The sequence below is a fragment of the Lethenteron reissneri genome, chromosome 9 (genome assembly GCF_015708825.2).
Source record: "Lethenteron reissneri isolate LAM-NWPU_2019-01 chromosome 9, ASM1570882v1, whole genome shotgun sequence".
Classification (NCBI taxonomy): Eukaryota; Metazoa; Chordata; class Hyperoartia; order Petromyzontiformes; family Petromyzontidae; genus Lethenteron; species Lethenteron reissneri.
The window spans coordinates 13,078,111-13,097,961 of NC_083787.1; the positions used below are offsets into that span (position 1 = coordinate 13,078,111).

General features: G+C 53.4%; 1 protein-coding gene across 2 annotated transcripts; it reads right to left on the minus strand.

Moving 5' to 3' along the window:
• Positions 1-1,710: 1,710 nt before the first annotated feature.
• LOC133340276 (transcription factor Maf-like) lies at positions 1,711-3,395 on the minus strand. Of its 2 annotated transcripts, XM_061548374.1 has the most exons (2): positions 3,129-3,395; positions 1,711-2,962 (listed from the first exon to the last, which is right to left on the minus strand). In XM_061548374.1, the coding sequence occupies exon 2, from the start codon at positions 2,883-2,885 to the stop codon at positions 1,977-1,979; it is 909 nt and encodes a 302-aa protein (XP_061404358.1). In that variant the 5' UTR covers positions 2,886-2,962; positions 3,129-3,395; the 3' UTR covers positions 1,711-1,976. The 2 variants fall into 2 exon arrangements, with proteins under 2 accessions (XP_061404358.1, XP_061404357.1); XM_061548373.1 differs by lacking the exon at positions 3,129-3,395 and having other exon boundaries at positions 1,711-3,053.
• Positions 3,396-19,851: the final 16,456 nt, after the last annotated feature.

Sequence of the window (19,851 nt, forward strand, 5' to 3'; positions counted from 1 at the left end):
CACACCCACCCACACACCCACCCACACACCCCCCCACACACACACACACCCACACACACCCACACAAACACACACACACCCACACACACCCACACACACCCACACAAACACCCACACACACACCAACACAAACCCACCCACACCCACCCACACACACCCACACACACCCACACACCCCCACACACACCCACATACACATACCCACAGACACACAACGACAAAGATCCCCCGTATAGCCTTAACAGACTGGGGCAAGTGCTACTAGCGAGCACTTATGGCCAACACCACACCCGGCCGCCTTTGTCTCCCTAGCGGCGATGTTTACACACCGCACCAGGTACTCATTTGAGGCTGAGTCGACCTAGGGGAGGCCCAGGACCGGTTCAGATAATCGCCACTGGTGTTGGCCGTGAGCGGGAATCGAACCCGGGTCGCCAGGTTTGTAGCGCAGTGCGCTAATCGCTGCACCACCGCTCCCCGGGAGCCGCTCTGCCGTGGCTCTCTCCGCCTCACTCGTGACCATGTGGTGCTGTGTGAGAGTCACGTGTGTCACTGTGTGTGTCACTGTGTGAGTCACTATGTGGGTCACTGGGTGTGTCACTGTGTGTGTCACGTTGTGTGTCACGGTGTGTCTCTGTGTGAGTCACTGTGTGTCAATGTGTGTGTCACTGTGTGAGTCACTGTGTGTGTCACGGTGTGTGTCACTGTGTGTCACGGTATGTGTGTCACACTGTGTGTGTCACTGTGTGTGTATATCACTGTGTGTGTGTGTCACTGTGTGTGTGTCTTTGTGTGCGTCACTGTGTGTGTCATTGTGTGTCTCACTGTGTGTCACTGTGTGTGTGTCACTGGGTGTGTCACGGTGTGTCACGATGTGTCACGGTATGTCACTGTGTGTGTCACTGTGTGTGTGTCACTGTGTGTGTCATTGTGTGTGTGTCACTGTGAGTGTCTCTGTGAGTGTATATGTGTATGTCTCTGTGTGTGTCACTGTGTGTGTCACTGCGTGTGTGTCACTGTGTGTGTGTCACTGTGTCACTGTGTGTGTGTCACGGTGTGTCACTGTGTGTGTGTCACGGTGTGCCACTGTGTGTGTGTCACTGTGTGTGTCACTGTGTGTGTCACTGCGTGTGTCACTGTGTGTCACGTTGTGTGTCACTGTGTGTGTCACGGTGTGTGTCACTGTGTGTGTCACGGTGTGTCACTGTGTGTGTGTCACTGTGTGTGTCACTGTGTGTGTCAGGGTGTGTCACTGTGTGTGTCACTGTGTGTGTCACTGTGTGTGTCACGGTGTGTGTCACTGTGTGTGTCACGGTGTGTGTCAGGGTGTCACGCTGTACTACTCAATGTGCGCCCTCCGCGTGGGGTCCCCGTGTGCGTAATACGCGCGGTTTCGTCGCCACCATCCTCATCGCCACCATCGTTGCCACCGTCAGTCCCGCGCGCCAGGTGAAGCCGTGACGCGTGAGCGAAGGGGCGATGTTTTCCCATCGAGCACGGGTCACGGGTCACTTAGCAGGGGTCACGGGTCACAGAGCACGGGTCACGGGTCATGGGTCACGGGTCACGGAGCCTCCTCTCGCACTTTGGTTCTGGATCGCGGCCCCGCGCCCCCCACCACGCGCCGCTTGTCCAGACGCGCGACGAGACAGGGGATGGCAGCGTAGCGCCCAGACGGCGGCGGCGGTGGCAACGCAGTTGATTGTGGCGATGCGGATGATGATGATCATGATCATCGTGATTATGATGCTGCCGCTGATGGTGGTGATGTGGTTGTTGTTGATGATGATGCGCTTGCTGCTGCTGCGGATGATGATGATGTTGACAACTGGCCATAGAGGTCCCAGTCGTCCCGGCCTTCAGACCCCTCCGCACGGCCCGGAGCGAGAGGCACGCGGAGGCGATCGCGCGAGCGCCGCGAGTCGCAGCAGAGGGGGGGAGGCGACGGGAGGATGGGGCCGGCGCGCGGCGGAGACTCACAGGAAAAACTCGGGCGAGGAAGGGCTGCCGCTGCTGTGGGAGCCAGCGTCCCTGAAATAACCACCTCCTCCACTTCCTCCACCACCACCACCACCTCCTCCACCCGCGCCGCCTCCCACGACGAGTCGCTCGTACTTGTCTTTGTAGGCGTCGCGCTCGCGCGCGAGCCGCGCCAGCTCCTGCTTCAGGGACTCCACCTGGCGCAGCAGCTCTGTCTTCTCGTGCTCCAGCAGGTGCCTCTGCTGCACGCGCTTGTAGCGGCACGACTGCGCGTAGCCGCGGTTCTTGAGCGTGCGCCGCTTCTGCTTGAGGCGGATCACCTCCTCCTTGCTGAAGCCGCGCAGCTGCCGGTTGAGGTCCCGCACCGACATGGACACCAGCTGGTCCTCGGAGAAGCGCTCGTCCACGCGTGCCCCGTGCTGCTGCTGGCCCGACGTCCCGCCGTGGCCGTGGTGGCCGTGGTGGTTGTGGTGGTGGTGGTGGTTGTGGCCGTGGTGGTTGTGGTGGCTCGCGACCGCCGGCTGTCCACCCTCGTGGCTCGAGGTCTCTCCCTGCAGCTCCTCCCGGCCGCTGGTGCCCAGCCCCGCGAACTGCGGCACGGGCGCGCGGTAGCAATCGAAGCCCTGCGCGGCGTGGGCGCAGCCGATGAGGGCCTCGACCGCGTCCTCCGGGGTCAGGTTCAGTGCCTCTGGGTTTAGGTGCTGCTGCTGCTGTTGCTGCTGCTGCTGCTGCTGGGGTTGGTGCGCGTGCTGCTGCTGCTGTGGATGCTGCGGCTGCTGCTGCTGCGGCTGCGGCTGTTGGTAGTGGGACATCCAGTACAAGTCCTCGAGGCTGGGGCGCGGCGCCCCGGGGCTGTGCGCGCTGAAGGTGGGGGAGGGCGGCACGGAACTGCAGGGGGTGCTCATGGGAGACGACGACAGGGAGCCCTCGAGGCGGCCGCACGCGCGGCTCAGGCTCAGCTCCAGCGGCTCCTTCTTCACTTCTAGTTTCATAAGGTCAAAGTCATTCACATACTCCATCACCATCGGGTTGTTGGGCAAATCGCTACTGTTGAGAGTCAGCGCCGCGGCCATGCTCACTCCGGGCGAGAATAACGAACGCGGCGCAAAGTGTCGCTCGCAAAAAGAAGACGCGTGCCTTGCACTGACCGCGCACTCGAGCCCACGAGTATCGGCGGAGAGGGGGAGGGGGGAACTCCCTCGGGCTCCCTGCAGTGCGGGTCCCGTCCCGCCGGTCGCTCCCTGCCGGCGCCACGAGGTGCGTCCTCGGGGTGTGCGTGGTGGGGGGTGGGGGGGGGTCCCCGGCTCACTCTGCCCGCCTCCTCGCCCGCGCCTCGCCGCGCGTACTGACAGCGGCGGGCTACGAGGGGACCTCCCCTGCGGCTGAGGCCGCCGTGGCCTGAGCCGTCTCGCCCAGCGCCATCGGCGTGGCCCGGCGCGGTTCGTGTGCCGCGGGCGGGGAAGGGGGAGGGGGGGGCGGGGTGTGAGGGGGTCGCGCGCGCTGTCGGCCGCCAGAGATGAGCATCAAACGCGTGCGCGCTGCGCTATTTATCGTCTGCTGCGTCTCTCGCCGGCCGGGGATTCGCGCTCAGCTGTAGCCAATCGAAAGCGAGACTTCGGATCATTAGTATCCACATGGCGAGGGGAGGGGCCGCGGAGGATGGGGGAGGGTGGGGGACGGAGAGGTGGGGGGGGATCCGCAGTCAGCCTCACACTCCGCGTGCCCGGGACGCGCGTTCACAAGCGAACCTCGCGCGCGTCTCCCGCTTGGAGCGGCGGCGGTGGCGCCCCAACCCCTCCCCCCAAAGCGTGGTTTTATTTTCGTGGTACGAGAGGGAGACAGGGAGATAGTGAGAGAGACAGGGAGAGACAGTGAGAGACAGTGAGGACAGTGAGACAGACAGTGAGAGAGAGACAGAGAGAGAGAGACAGAGAGACAGAGAGACAGGGAGAGAGAGAAAGAGAGACAGGGAGACAGTGAGAGAGAGACAGAGAGAGACAGTGAGAGAGAGAGACAGGGAGACAGTGAGAGAGACAGAGAGAGACAGGGAGAGAGAGAGACAGGGAGACAGTGAGAGAGACAGAGAGAGAGAGACAGTGAGAGAGAGAGAGAGACACACAGTGAGAGAGAGAGAGGGAGGGATGGATGGAGGGGTTGGGAAGAGTGCTCGCGTGGTGGTGTTCGGTGTCCGGAATGCGCTTCCCAGATGCCACCCCGGAGCGGGGAGCTCCACCAGGGCGGGGAGCGCGGCCCGCGTCACGAGCGGCGGCGCCGCGCTCCGTCAAAACAGCAGCGCCCAGTCTTTAAATAGCGCACACACACACCCACACACACACACAGATACACACACACATACACACGCACACACACACCTACACAGACACGCGCGCACACAAACAGATACACACACAGACGCGGACACACGCACACACACACCTACACAGACACGCGCGCACACAAACAAATACACACAGACGCGGACACACACACACGTACACAGACACGCGCACACACAAACAGATACACACACAGACGCGGACACACACGCACACATACGTACACAAACACACGCACACACAAATACACACACAGACACGCACACACACGCACACACACACGTACACAAACACGCGCACACACAGATACACACACAGACGCGGACACACGCGCACACACACAGACGCACGCGCACACACACACAGACGCACACGCACACACACACAGACGCACACACACACAGACGCATACACACACAGACGCACACACTCAGACGCACACACACACAGACGCGCACACACACAGACGCACACACACACAGACGCACACACACAGACGCACACACACACAGACGCGGACACAGACGCGGAAACACGCGCACACACACAGACGCGCACACACAGACGCGCACACACACAGACGCACACACACAGACGCGCACACACAGACGCGGACACACGCGCACACACGCAGACGCGCACACACACAGACGCACACACACAGACGCACACACACAGACGCGGACACACGCGCACACCGACACACACAGATAAACAAGGTAAAGATCCCCCCGATAGTTTAACAGAGTTGACCTAGGGGAGGCCCCGGACCGGTGCAGATACTCGTCATTGGTGTTGGCCCTGAGCGCGAATCGAACTCGGGTCGCCGGGTTCGTTGCGCGGCGCGATTACTGCTAGACAAAGATCAAAGATCCCCCGTATAGCCTTAACAGACTGTAGGGGCAAGTGCTGTTAGCGAGCACCTATGAAGGTCGGCAAGGCACACGAGGGGGTGGGTGGCCAACATCACGCCCGGCCGCCTTTGTCTCCCTAGTGGCGATGTTTACACATCGTACTCATTTGAGGCTGAGTTGACCTAGGGGAGACCCAGGACCGGTTTAGATAATCGTCCGTAAGCAGGAATAGAACCCGGGTCGCCAGGTTCTCAGCGCAGCGCGCTAACCGCTAGACGGACACATCGAGACATGAATACACGCGCCACACAGAGGCACACAGACACAGATAAACAAATACAGAGACATTGCACACTCGAGCATAGGCCCACGGAGACACACGCGGGCAACACTCACGCACACGTACGGACCCCCAACACCTCAAAGCGCAAACACGCAAACGAGCGCAGACAAAGGTCCCCCGTATAATCTTAATTTTGAGCTTTCTGAACAGAGTTTTGGGGCAATTGCTGTCTGTGTGCACCTATGAAGGCCGGCACGGCACACGTGGGGGTGTGTGGCAGGCACTACGCCCGACTGCCTTTGTCTCTCCAGTGGCGATGTTTACACACCGCACCAGGTACTCATGTGAGGCTGAGTCGACCTAGGGGAGGTACAGGACCGGCTTCAGATAATAGTCACCGGTGTTGGTTTGTTAGCGGAAATTAAACTCGAGTAGCTGCGTTCGTAGTGCAGCGCGCTCACCCCTACACCGCAGAACCTCGTGATGTTATATATACAGCGTGGTCAACAAGTCAGAACACACAGTGTTATTTAATTTATATTTGCACAGGCATTAAACGATTTAAATGTTTATTCTTTAAGTAAAATTCGTATCTATTATCGTTATTAATATCGATTGTGCTTCATACTTTTCAACCGATATTTCAAATAAAAAGAAAGTTGACTAAAAACAAACGAGTTCAATGTCTTTCTGTGTACGCTCGTGAAGGCAGCTGTCACTTTTTTAAAGTCACGAATTCATTTTTAAAGGTAATCCACGGGCGCGTCGATGTGACTGGAAGTCGGTAGGAAAGTGTGTTCACAACAATGAAATAATCCTGTGTATCCTGACTTTTGGGCCACCGTGTACATAGACAAACAGAGACAAAGATCCCCCGTATAGCCTTAACAGACTGCAGGAGCAAGTGCTGTTGGCGAGCAGCACCAATGCATATGGACACCCCCAAACACAGACACACACAGACACACACACACAGACACACACATACAGATATACACACACACACAGACACACACACAGACACACACATACAGACACAGACACACACACACAGACAAACAGACACACAGACACACACACAGACACAGACAGACACACACACAGACACACACACAGACACAGACACACACACAGACACACACAGACACACACACACAGACACACACACACAGACACACACAGACACACACAGACACGAAGATGCTCGCGTTGGTTTTAAACTCCGACTCGACCCCCGGGCGCCGCGTCTCGCGCTCTGGATGGGAGACGACCCCGCGAGAGCGGTGGGGGCGGTGGGGGCGGTGCGGGGTCGTGGGGCCCGGCGCTGAGCCAACGATCCGGGGACGGGAGCTCACACGGGGGCCTACCCGTGAGACCCCCACTCAAGAGGTACGTGCCCAGTAGAGGTGTCTGTGTGTGTCTGTGTGTGTATCTGTGTGTGTGTCTGTGTGTGTCTGTGTGTGTGTCTGTGTGTGTGTCTGTGTGTGTCTGTGTGTTGTGTGTGTCTGTGTGTGTGTCTGTCTGTGTGTGTGTCTGTCTGTGTGTGTGTCTGTGTGTGTGTGTGTCTGTCTGTGTGTGTCTGTGTGTGTGTCTGTGTGTCTGTGCGTGTCTGTGTGTGTGTGTGTCTGTGTGTGTGTCTGTGTGTATGTGTGTGTGTCTGTGTGTGTCTGTGTCTGTGTGTGTCTGTGTGTGCCCGGCTGGGTGCACGTTGTCTGTTCACAAACACCGCAGGGCCCGGGCACGCGTGGCGCGTCCAGGGCGACCCCTGTCGTCAGCAGCGGGGCCGCGTCTCCTCCTCTCCCCATTGCTCCCCTCCTCCTGATCGTCTCTTCTCAACGATCCCCCCCTCTATCCTCCTGCCCCCCCAATCCACACGATCCCTCCACCCTCCCCCTCTCACGCACCTTGCTTCTCTACAATCCCCCTCATCTCTCCCCCACGCAATCTCGTGCTCGTCTCCACCACCCCCTCCATACCTCGCCTCCTGAAGCACCTCCTCCCCCCTCCCCCTCCCCCCGCCCCTCCCCCTCCCCCGCCCCCTCCTCCCTCATCCTCCCCCGCCCCCTCTTCCTCGTCACCCCGCCCCCTCCCCCTCGTCACCCCGCCCACCGCTTCCGAGCGAGGAGCGTCACGTGCGGCAGCGCCGCGCTGATCGCCGCTAACGGGAATCTCTTACACAACACTCACTCATCACTCACTTACACAACACTCACTCATCACTCACTTACACAACACTCACTCATCACTCACTTACACAACACTCACTCATCACTCACTTACACAACACTCACTCATCACTCACTTACACAACACTCACTCATCACTCACTTACACAACACTCACTCATCACTCACTTACACAACACTCACTCATCACTCACTTAACACTCATATAACACTCATACATCACTCACTCATCACTCATATAACACTCATACATCACTCACTCATCACTCACTTAACACTCACAAAACACTCACTCATCACTCATATAGCACTCATACAACACTCACTCATCACTCACTCATCACTCATATAACACTCACACAACACTCATATAACACTCATACAACACTCATCTCTTATACAACACTCATATAACACTCATACACCACTCATCTCTTATACAACACTCATATAACACTCATACAACACTCATCTCTTATACAACACTCATATAACACTCATACACCACTCATCTCTTATACAACACTCATATAACACTCATACAACACTCATCTCTTATACAACACTCATATAACACTCATACAACACTCATATCTTATACAACACTCATATAACACTCATACAACACTCATCTCTTATACAACACTCATATAACACTCATACAACACTCATCTCTTATACAACACTCATATAACACTCATACAACACTCATCTCTTATACAACACTCATATAACACTCATACACCACTCATCTCTTATACAACACTCATATAACACTCATACAAGACTCATCTCTTATACAACACTCATATAACACTCATACAACACTCATCTCTTATACAACACTCATATAACACTCATACAAGACTCATCTCTTATACAACACTCATATAACACGCATACAACACTCATCTCTTATACAACACTCATATAACACTCATACAACACTCATATCTTATACAACACTTATATAACACTCATACAACACTCATCTCTTATACAACACTCATATAACACTCATACACCACTCATCTCTTATACAACACTCATATAACACTCATACAACACTCATCTCTTATACAACACTCATATAACACTCATACAAGACTCATCTCTTTTACAACACTCATATAACACGCATACAACACTTATCTTTTATACAACACTCATATAACACTCATACAACACTCATATAACACTCATACAACACTCATCTCTTATACAACACTCACTCACACAACACTCACTCATCACTCACTCACACAACACTCATATAACACTCATCTCTTATACAACACTCATCTCTTATACAACACTCATACAACACTCATCTCTTATACAACACTCATACAACACTCACTCACACAACACTCATATAACACTCATACAACACTCATCTCTTATACAACACTCATATAACACTCATACAACACTCATCTCTTATATAACACTCATATAACACTCATACAACACTCATCTCTTATACAACACTCATACAACACTCACTCATCACTCACTCACACAACACTCATATAACACTCATACAACACTCACTCATCACTCACTCATCACTCATATAACACTCACACAACACTCATATAACACTCATACAACACTCATCTCTTATACAACACTCATATAACACTCATACAACACTCATCTCTTATACAACACTCATATAACACTCATACAACACTCATCTCTTATACAACACTCATATAACACTCATACAACACTCATCTCTTATACAACACTCATATAACACTCATACACCACTCATCTCTTATACAACACTAATATAACACTCATACAACACTCATCTCTTATACAACACTCATATAACACTTATACAACACTCATCTCTTATACAACACTCATATAACACTCACTCAACACTCATATAACACACATATAATACTCACTCATCACTCACTCATCACTCACTCACACAACACTCGCTCACACAACACTCACACAACACTCACTCATCACTCACTCACACAATACTCATATAACACTCATATAACACTCAATCAACACTCAAACACACAACACTCATATACCACTCACTCATCACTCACTCATCACTCACTCATCACTCACTCACACAACACTCATATAACACTCACTCATCACTCACTCATCACTCACTCACACAACACTCAAATAACACTCACTCATCACTCACACAACAAAACACTCACACAACACTCACTCATCACTCACTTATCACTCACTCACACAACACTCACTCACACAACACTCACTCAACACTCACTCATATAACACTCACTCACACAACACTCACTCATACAACACTCACTCACACAACACTCACACAACACTCATTCATCACTCATCACTCATTCACACAACACTCACTCACACAACACTCACTCACACAACACTCACTCACACAACACTCACTCATCACTCACACAACACTCACTCAACACTCACTTACACAACACTCATACAACACTCATACAGCACTCATATAACGCTCATATTACACTCACAGAACACTCACACAATACTCATATAACACTCACACAACACTCATAAAACACTCATACAACACTCATATAACACTCACTCATCACTCACTCATCACTCACTCACACAACACTCGCTCACACAACACTCACACAACACTCACTCATCACTCACTCACACAATACTCATATAACACTCATATAACACTCAATCAACACTCAATCACACAACACTCATATACCACTCACTCATCACTCACTCATCACTCACTCATCACTCACACAACAAAACACTCACACAACACTCACTCATCACTCACTCATCACTCACTCACACAACACTCATTCACACAACACTCACTCAACACTCACTCATATAACACTCACTCACACAACACTCACTCATCACTCACTCACACAACACTCACTCACACAACACTCACACAACACTCACACAACACTCATTCATCACTCACTCATCACTCATTCACACAACACTCACTCACACAACACTCACTCATCACTCACTCATCACTCACACAACACTCACTCAACACTCACTTACACAACACTCATACAACACTCATACAGCACTCATATAACACTCATATAGCACTCACACAACACTCACTTACATAACACTCATATAACACTCATACAACACTCACTCACTCAACATTCATACAACACTCATATAACGCTCATATAACACTCACACAACACTCACATAACACTCACACAACACTCATATAACACTCACACAACACTCATAAAACACTCATACAACACTCATATAACACTCACTCATCACTCACTCATCACTCACTCACACAACACTCACTCATCACTCACTCATATAACACTCACACAACACTCACACAACACTCATATAACACTCATATAACATTCACTCATCACTCACTCATCACTCATACAACACTCACTGAACACTCATATAACACTCACACAACACTCACTCAACACTCACACAACACTCACTCAACAATCACTCAACACTCATTCAACACTCACTCAACACTTAAACATCACTCACACAGCAACTCACTCAACACTCGCTCAACACTTACGCAACAATCAGTCAACACTCACACAACACTCACACAACACTCATTCAACACTCACTTAACACTTATGTAATAAAGGACTCGACCACTGTGTCTGTCTCCGTGTCCTTTATTTGGGTTCGGTTTCTTTTCCCTCACGGCACTCCCCTATATACTCTTCGCTCGGCAGCCCCAGGCTGCTGTCGCTCACGTAGCCCACTTCCCTCCTAGCAGACCCGCTGCTGACTCCTCGTGCAGACCCCCGCTACCCAACTCCTCCTTTGCAGACCCGCTGCTCTCTGCAGCCTCCTCGCTGCTCCTGCTGCTCCGGGGTCGGTCACCGTTGGCCGACGGTGCCGAACCTCGTGGTCCGTGTACGTGGCGATCTCGCCACTCTCTCTCTCACTCTCCGCCCTGCGTGGCCTCACACTTTCCCAGTTTCCGATCACCCCCTTCTGCTTCCGGTTTCTCCCCTTATAGACCTGAACCCTCTCCCCCACGTGACGTAACTCCTCCCCCCATGACGTCACTTCCGGGAGGTCGTTTACGCCCGCATTACACCACCCTCCCCCGTAGAAAAATCCAGCCGACCTCGGCTGAACACAACACCGACAAGCAATGCGAGCGAACACGACCGAATACGAAAAAGGACACGGAGCACACAATAATATACCGAAAGAACAAGAACACAACACAACAGTTAACGAAATGTGAGGGATTTTGAGCGGGTGCGGGTCGCCGGGCCGTCCCGGACGGTCGGCGGCCCTCCCGCCGAGCGGGAACGTGGCAGGGTTTTAAGAGCGACAGGCTGAAGTTCGTCTGTCGCTATTGGAGGCCTGGCAACGTCCCGGTCCCCTATTCTCGAAGGCCCAACATCAGAGGCGTCCCGCAATCGCGTCCGCGGCAGGTTTGGAAGGGCTGTGGGTCTCAAAGTTTCCGCAGCCGTGGTAGGCGCACCCCGAGCTGAGTCTCCTTTCCCCTGCTGCGTCACGGCCAGCTCGTCTGTAAAAGGCACGACAGGCGCTCTTGCAAGGTCAGCAGGCACAGGCAAGGGCGAGTCGGCAGCAACAGACCCCGGCAAGGCAACCTCAGGAGATGACGCATCAGGTCGAGGGGCCACGTATGGTTTCAACCGAGATGTGTGGACGAACCAACGCTGAGATCCAAACCGAACACACGCCAACTGTGGGTTGGGAACCTCGATGAGGCGAACCGGCCCTTGCCATGGTTTATGTAACTTAGGAGAGGTACCTGGCCGCACCTGTGGGCAATGGAGCCAGGCCAGGTCCCCCATTTTCCAGGGGCATTCCCCCTTTGAACGTCGAGCACACCGCTCGTTCCGGGCCTGGGCTTTGGCCGTAGCCATGCGGGCCCCTTCCCGCGCCACAGTGACTCGGCGAACGGTGTCCTGAATATAATCAGGAAGAGGCTTAGCAGGTCCCCTCGCTCCGGTTCCCAACTGCACATTAATCGGCGGTACGTTTTCACGACCGTACATAAGAAAAAACGGCGAATATCCTGTAGCCGCATGCGGCGTCATCCGGTACGCTGAAAGCACCCCAGGGATATGCAAATCCCAATCTGATTGTTTTTCACTAACCGTGTGGCACAACATGGCGGACAGGGTCCGATTTAGCCGTTCAACCATACCATCCGTTTGTGGGTGGTAGGGAGATGTCCGTATCTTTTTAGTGCCCAGAGCCGCACACACCTCCCCCAATAATTTAGACGAAAAATTCCGGCCTTGGTCTGTAAGGAGCCTCTCCGGCGCCCCCTTGTCCATAACATACCCAAATAGAAAGGCGTCCGTGATAGACGCCGCTGACTGGTCAGGCAAAGGCCAGGCCATCGGCCAGCGGGAGAGGATACTCCACCCCTACTAGCAAATATTTATTCCCCCTAGCGGATGGCGGAAAGGGTCCCAAAATATCTAACGCCACCAACTCATTAACTCGAGATACCTGAATAGATTGTATCGGCGGCACATATGGATGTTTAGGTGGCTTCCGGCGGGCACAATCGGGACACGCACGAACGTGCCCGACGACATCCGTCGTCATGCCGTGCCAATAGTAATCTCTCTGCAGCGTCAACAGGGTCTTCTGCACCCCCAGATGTAAAAGCGTGTCACAATGCAGAGTCCTAATCAATTCGTACCGCAATGATGCCGGTACAACAAGACGCCAGCGTTCCTGTATCCCTTCCCTCCACATCAGCAACCCATCACGGAGAGCGGTTTCCGGCACACCCCCCGCACCGAGTCGCCCACTCCCCTTCACAGGCCGCTTACGTAACGTTACTAAAGAATCGTCCAACATTTGTTCCCGAATCCACACAGACCTCGGGAGATGCAAAATCCCATCAGCCGGTCCCCCATCAGCCGGCCTCGGCTCAAGCGGAGCTTCAGGCACTTCGACTGCCAGCGCGACAGGCTGAGGGGGGTGCTGAATCGGGCCACACCTATGCGTCCCCGACGCACACGCGCAAGGGGATCGCTGCGGCAACCTGGAAAGCGCGTCTGCATTAGCGTGACGCACTCCCTTCCGATGGTGAATTTGGAAGGAAAATTCTTGCAGCGTGTCCAACCACCGCGCCAACTGGCCGGATGGTTGGTCTATCTTAAGAGCATACTGCAAGGCCGCATGATCCGTGCGAACAATAAACGAACGACCGTACAGATATGGTCGAAATTGGCGGAGAAAAAAAACAATAGCCAAAAGTTCCCTGCGTGTGACGCAGTAGCGGGTTTCAGCGGGAGACAAAACCCGGCTACCATACGCCACCACGCGTTCCACACCACCTTTGGACTGAGACAACACCGCCCCAATGCCAGTGTCACTCGCGTCCGTATCCAGAATGAAGGGATGTTCAAAATCAGGATAATCCAACGTCGGCGCCGTAGCCAATAGATCGTGCAGGCCTCGAAACGCCGCCTCCTCTGGCGGTCCCCAAGCAAATTTGTGTCCTTTTCCCATAAGGAGATGCAAAGGCCTCGCGATCGTAGCAAAATTCGGAACAAACCTCCGATAATATGAGGCGAACCCCAAAAACTGACGCACATCCCCCACCGTGGCAGGGGTTGGCCAGTCACGGACGCACGCAGTTTTGTCCGGATCCGTGGCCACCCCGTCCGCACTAACGATGTGCCCCAAATAACGCACGGAGTGTTGCAGTAGGTGACATTTCTTAGGCTTAAATTTCAAATTAGCAGAACGCATCCTGGTGAACACAGCCTCCAACCACGATAAATGCTCGTCAAATGTGCGGCTGAAGACGATAATATCGTTTAAATATATCAGACATGTCTCCCACTGCAACCCCGTTAATACCAACTCCATCAACCTCTGAAAAGTGGCAGGGGCCGCATTCAACCCCATCGGAAGACAGTTAAATTGGAATAACCCCTGCGGCATACGGAAAGCAGTCTTCTCCCGCGAGGACTCGTCAAGGGGAAGCTGCCAGAAGCCCGAAGAGAGATCTAGCACTGAAAAGAACTTCGCCCCCGACAAGGCATCGAGAGAGTCGTCCATACGCGGCAGGGGGTATGCATCTGCCACCGACACTTTATTCAACTTGCGAAAATCTACACAAAATCGCAATTTGCCGTCTTTCTTCTTAACCAAAACAACAGGCGCGCCCCATGGGCTGTTAGACGGAGATATTATGTCCGCAGCCAACATGTCATCCACTGCCCCTCGAACATGCTCTCGCTCAGCCGGACTCATCCGATGCGAGTTTAACCGAATAGGGGCAGCGTCCCCTGTGTCAATATGATGGTAAAGCAACGAGGTGCGTCCCAAATCCAAATCGTCGGAGCTAAACACATCAGAATAACCCAATAATAATTTCCGAATCGCACCACGTTGTTCCCCGGAAAGGGCCGAATTCTCCCCACATAATTCAGCAATCCAGTGATCATCTGCAGCTCCGGGGCCTGAAACACCTCCAACAACACCCCGGCTGGACAGATCATCATGAGCTGTAAATGCAGTAGTGGCATGTGCCACAACGGTGCCGGCCGGCACACACACGCTTTCGGTACTCGCGTTAAGCACCTGTAAAAACGGCCGCTGGTCTGGCCGGACAATAGTTTGTGCCCCAACTAGCGCTGGTCCACCCGTGATGGTGGCGGACGGTGACAACAAAACCCCAATAGCTCCTTGACGACCAGGCACAGGCTTCCGATATCGCAAGGGAATGAGCATCTGTGAGCCAGGTGGAATATCAACAGATACTTCGGACAACGCCTGCACTTGGGCGATAGGAGCAGGTCGCCCCCAGGGCGACGGCAAAAATGAAATTTTCCGGCCTTCCGGTAATTCAATGCAGTTTTCATTAATTCTAATTAAAATGGGCATTTTTGCCAGAAAATCGGTCCCTAACAAACAAGGAACCACAAGAGACCTCGAAATTAACACAATTCCCGAGGCCGACACTCCCCCGATAGCTATGTTAGCGTCCACCTGGCCCACAATGCCCATGCTACCCCCATTCGCAGCAACGCAGGAAGCGTAAGCCGGACTCACGGCCTCTGGTGGGATGTTCAAGAGATGGAATATTACATCCGAAATAATGGTCGCGGACGCTCCGGAATCCACCAAAATACGTACGTCCACCCCTTGTATTGACCCAGGTACGGTGGACGAATCGGTAGCAGCCGCGACGACCCGCCGAGCCAACTTACGCCACTGCGTTACCGAGCAACAAGGCGCAGTCAATGGCCTCCCGTTATTAACAACACCCGGATCGCATGACAACGGTGAAGAGTGAGGTGTCAAGACTTGCCGGGTGTCTGGTGCGCACCGACTTGCCTGTGCTGTAGAATCCTTTCTTGGAGCGGCCGCTGTCGAGGCCTCCTGCTGGGGCGGACCAGGGACACGGGCCCAGCAGTCCCTGGCGTAATGACCCTTACGCCCGCAGCGGAAACAGTCGATGTCGTTGCGCCGCGCGGCGGGCACCCCGTCCCGACGCGGCCGTGTCGGCGGCACAGCCCGCGGCCCCGGCCCACCGCGGCCCGGCCACGGAGCAGCGGCGGCCGACAGCTCCTGCGGGCTCCTGTCGTCCGGCACATAAACTGCCTTCTTGGGGTCCCAACCCAAGGCTCCCCCTTCGACGATGGGCCCCCCCATCCACGCCGTAACTTGTTTCCACCGGCGCAGGTTAAACTGGGCATCCAGACATTTAGCCGCAGCCCGGGAGGTGAGCTTCTCATGACCACACACTGGCATAGGAATGCCGAGATCCCGGGACAGCTCCAGCATCTTCCCCAGGATGAGAGGTTCCAGCAGGTCAGGCTCCGTCTCCGGGTATGCGGCCATAGCCAGCTCCAGTACCGCGCCCCTATATGCCACCGGAGACTCCTCGGGTGCTCGTTGTCGTTGCACAAAGCGGCGATGAGCATCATCCGGTGGCTCGTAAGCGTCTGCCATTTCGTCGAACACACCTCTCAATGTTTTCTTCTTCGCGGCCTTTATAGAGCGAAAGAATCTAACGGACTCATCATCGAGAAGAGTCGGTAGAACTTCTAATGCCTCGGCGTCAGTCCACCTTGCCGAGCGCACCGCCGCCAAAAATCTGCAGGCGAATGCACTCCAATCGCCCCCGATGGAGAATCCTTTGACAGTTGTTAAGTGACGACTGCGACTTCTTGGCGCGCTCCCTCCAGCCGATGACTCATCCGGTGGCATGTTCAACATGGCGTCGCAACGTGGTGTAGACAAGATGGCGGCTTTTCGCCGCGGAGGGCGCAAAATGGCGGCTTCCCGCCTTTCCTCGCTTGCCACGCCCAAGATGGCGTTTTCGTGCTACGTGGCCGATGGCGTTGACAGCGAAGACAAAGCGGGCTCCTGCGGACCACCAACGTCTTCTTCCGACGCCGTCCTCGGCGTGACGAGCTCACACAACTGTGCAAGTACGTTCTTGAGTGTTTCAAGTTGCTCCGCCATCTGACTCCATCTTAAATCCGCGTCCTTCGGTGACATCTTGGACCCCCGGACCCGCACTCGTCCCAGCACGGATCTCCTCCTCCATCGGAGTCAGGTCCACCGCAGGAGGAAGGTCATCGTCGTCGGAAGATGAAGCAGATGCTGGAGACTGAATATTCTTTTTTCTCAGTTGTTTTGCCATGTCGTTACATTTTTGACACCAGTGTAATAAAGGACTCGACCACTGTGTCTGTCTCCGTGTCCTTTATTTGGGTTCGGTTTCTTTTCCCTCACGGCACTCCCCTATATACTCTTCGCTCGGCAGCCCCAGGCTGCTGTCGCTCACGTAGCCCACTTCCCTCCTAGCAGACCCGCTGCTGACTCCTCGTGCAGATCCCCGCTGCCTAACTCCTCCTTTGCAGACCCGCTGCTCTCTGCAGCCTCCTCGCTGCTCCTGCTGCTCCGGGGTCGGTCACCGTTGGCCGACGGTGCCGAACCTCGTGGTCCGTGTACGTGGCGATCTCGCCACTCTCTCTCTCACTCTCCGTCCCTGCGTGGCCTCACACTTTCCCAGTCTCCGATCACCCCCTTCTGCTTCCGGTTTCTCCCCTTATAGACCTGAACCCTCTCCCCCACGTGACGTAACTCCTCCCCCCATGACGTCACTTCCGGGAGGTCGTTTACGCCCGCATTACACTTATACAACAATCACTCAACAATTACACAACACTCACTCAACACTCGCTCAACAATCTTGATTTGAAGTTTTCGTGACTGCAGGGATCCATACTCTTTGGTTCTTTTGGTAAAGTCACGTAGGTAGAAAAAAAAATCAAGACGTTTCAATTGCAACATAAGCAATCATCATCAGGTGGGAAAACCACAGCGAGAATGTTTTTTTGCTGAAGTGGGAGAGAGATGCCGTGGTAAGAGGCTATATAGGTAAGAGAGGGGAGAGGGGCAAGGGAGGAGAGAGAGGGGGGTAGGGGGAGGGGGGTAGGGGGAGGGGAGCGTTGCGTGGACGCTCGGAGAGGGAGACGTGAAGCTGGACGGGAGGGGGGAGTGGGCGGGGCTGGAAGTGGGAGGCTGAGAGAGCTGGGGGGGGGGGGATGCAACAACAATGCCACTGCAACAACAATGCCACTGCAACAACAATGTCACTGCAGCAGCAATGCCACTGTAGCAGCAATGCCACTGCAACAACAATGCCACTGCAACAACAATGTCACTGCAGCAGCAATGCCACTGTAGCAGCAATGCCACTGTAGCAGCAATGCCACTGCAACAACAATGCCACTGCAACAACAATGCCACTGCAGCAACAATGGCACTGCAACAACAATGCCACTGCAGCAACAATGCCACTGCAACAACAATGCCACTGCAACAACAACAATGCCACTGCAACAACAATGCCACTGCAACAACAATGCCAATGCAGCAACAATGCCACTGCAGCAACAATGCCACTGCAACAACAATGCCACTGCAACAACAACAATGTCACTGCAACAGCAATGTCATTGCAGCAACAATGCCACTGCAACAACAATGTCACTGCAACAACAATGCCACTGCAACAATAATGCCACTGCAAAAACAATGCCACTGCAGCAACAATGCCACTGCAACAACAATGCCACTGCAGCAACAATGCCACTGCAGCAACAATGCCACTGCAGCAACAATGCCACTGCAACAACAATGCCACTACAGCAACAATGCCACTGCAGCAACAATGCCACTGCAACAACAATGCCACTACATCAACAATGCCACTGCAACAACAATGCCACTGCATCAACAATGTCACTGCAGCAACAATGCCACTGCAGCAACAATGCCACTGCAGCAACAATGCCACTGCAGCAACAATGCCAATGTAGCAACAATGCCCAAACGCTGGGGATGCAATTAACTGGGCAAAATTCGCGAGTGCCCGGCAAATATGATGGAACAACCATAAACAGTTAAGGTTTTACCTGGTTAATAGCATCCTTCCAATGATTGCTCAATTTGTATCCATCTTCTCGGTTGAAGCTATATCTATGTTTGTATATCTGGATGGCTTCATGAACAAATCTTTGATAGTAGCCCGAAGGTTTGCAGAGTACCTTGGTCTCGGAAAAGACAATATCATGCGAGCCCACAGCGTTATAGCAATGGTCAGCTACTGCAGAGGTATTGGTCCTGCCGTGTTTCAGATCTGCTTTGTGTTCGCGAACACGGCCCGAGACGTGTCGTTTCGTTTCTCCAATGTAACTGCCACCACAGGTGCCACTTAGTTTGTAGACTCCAGGATATTGTATGTCAGAAATGACATCCTTCACTCACTCAACATTCACACAACACTCACTCAACACTCATATAACACTCACTCAACACTCACTCAAGACTCATTCAACACTCGCTCAACACTCACTCAACACTTACACATCACTCACACAGCAACTCACTCAACACTCGCTCAACACTTACACAGCAATCAGTCAACACTCACACAACACTTACACAACACTTACACAACAACCACTCAAAACTTGCACAACACTCATAAACACTCACTCAACACTCACTCAACACTCACACACAACTCACACACCAATCACGCAACACTCACACAATGAGTCCCAACACTCACTCACCAACTCACTCAACACTCACTCAACACTCACTCACACAATGAGTCCCAACACTCACTCACCAACTCCGGTAGCGCAGCGGGACCC

Excerpts from the sequence above, each read along its gene's own strand:
- LOC133340276 (XM_061548373.1), bottom strand. The coding sequence starts at position 3,053 with ATGGCCGCGGCGCTGACTCTCAACAGTAGCGATTTGCCCAACAACCCG.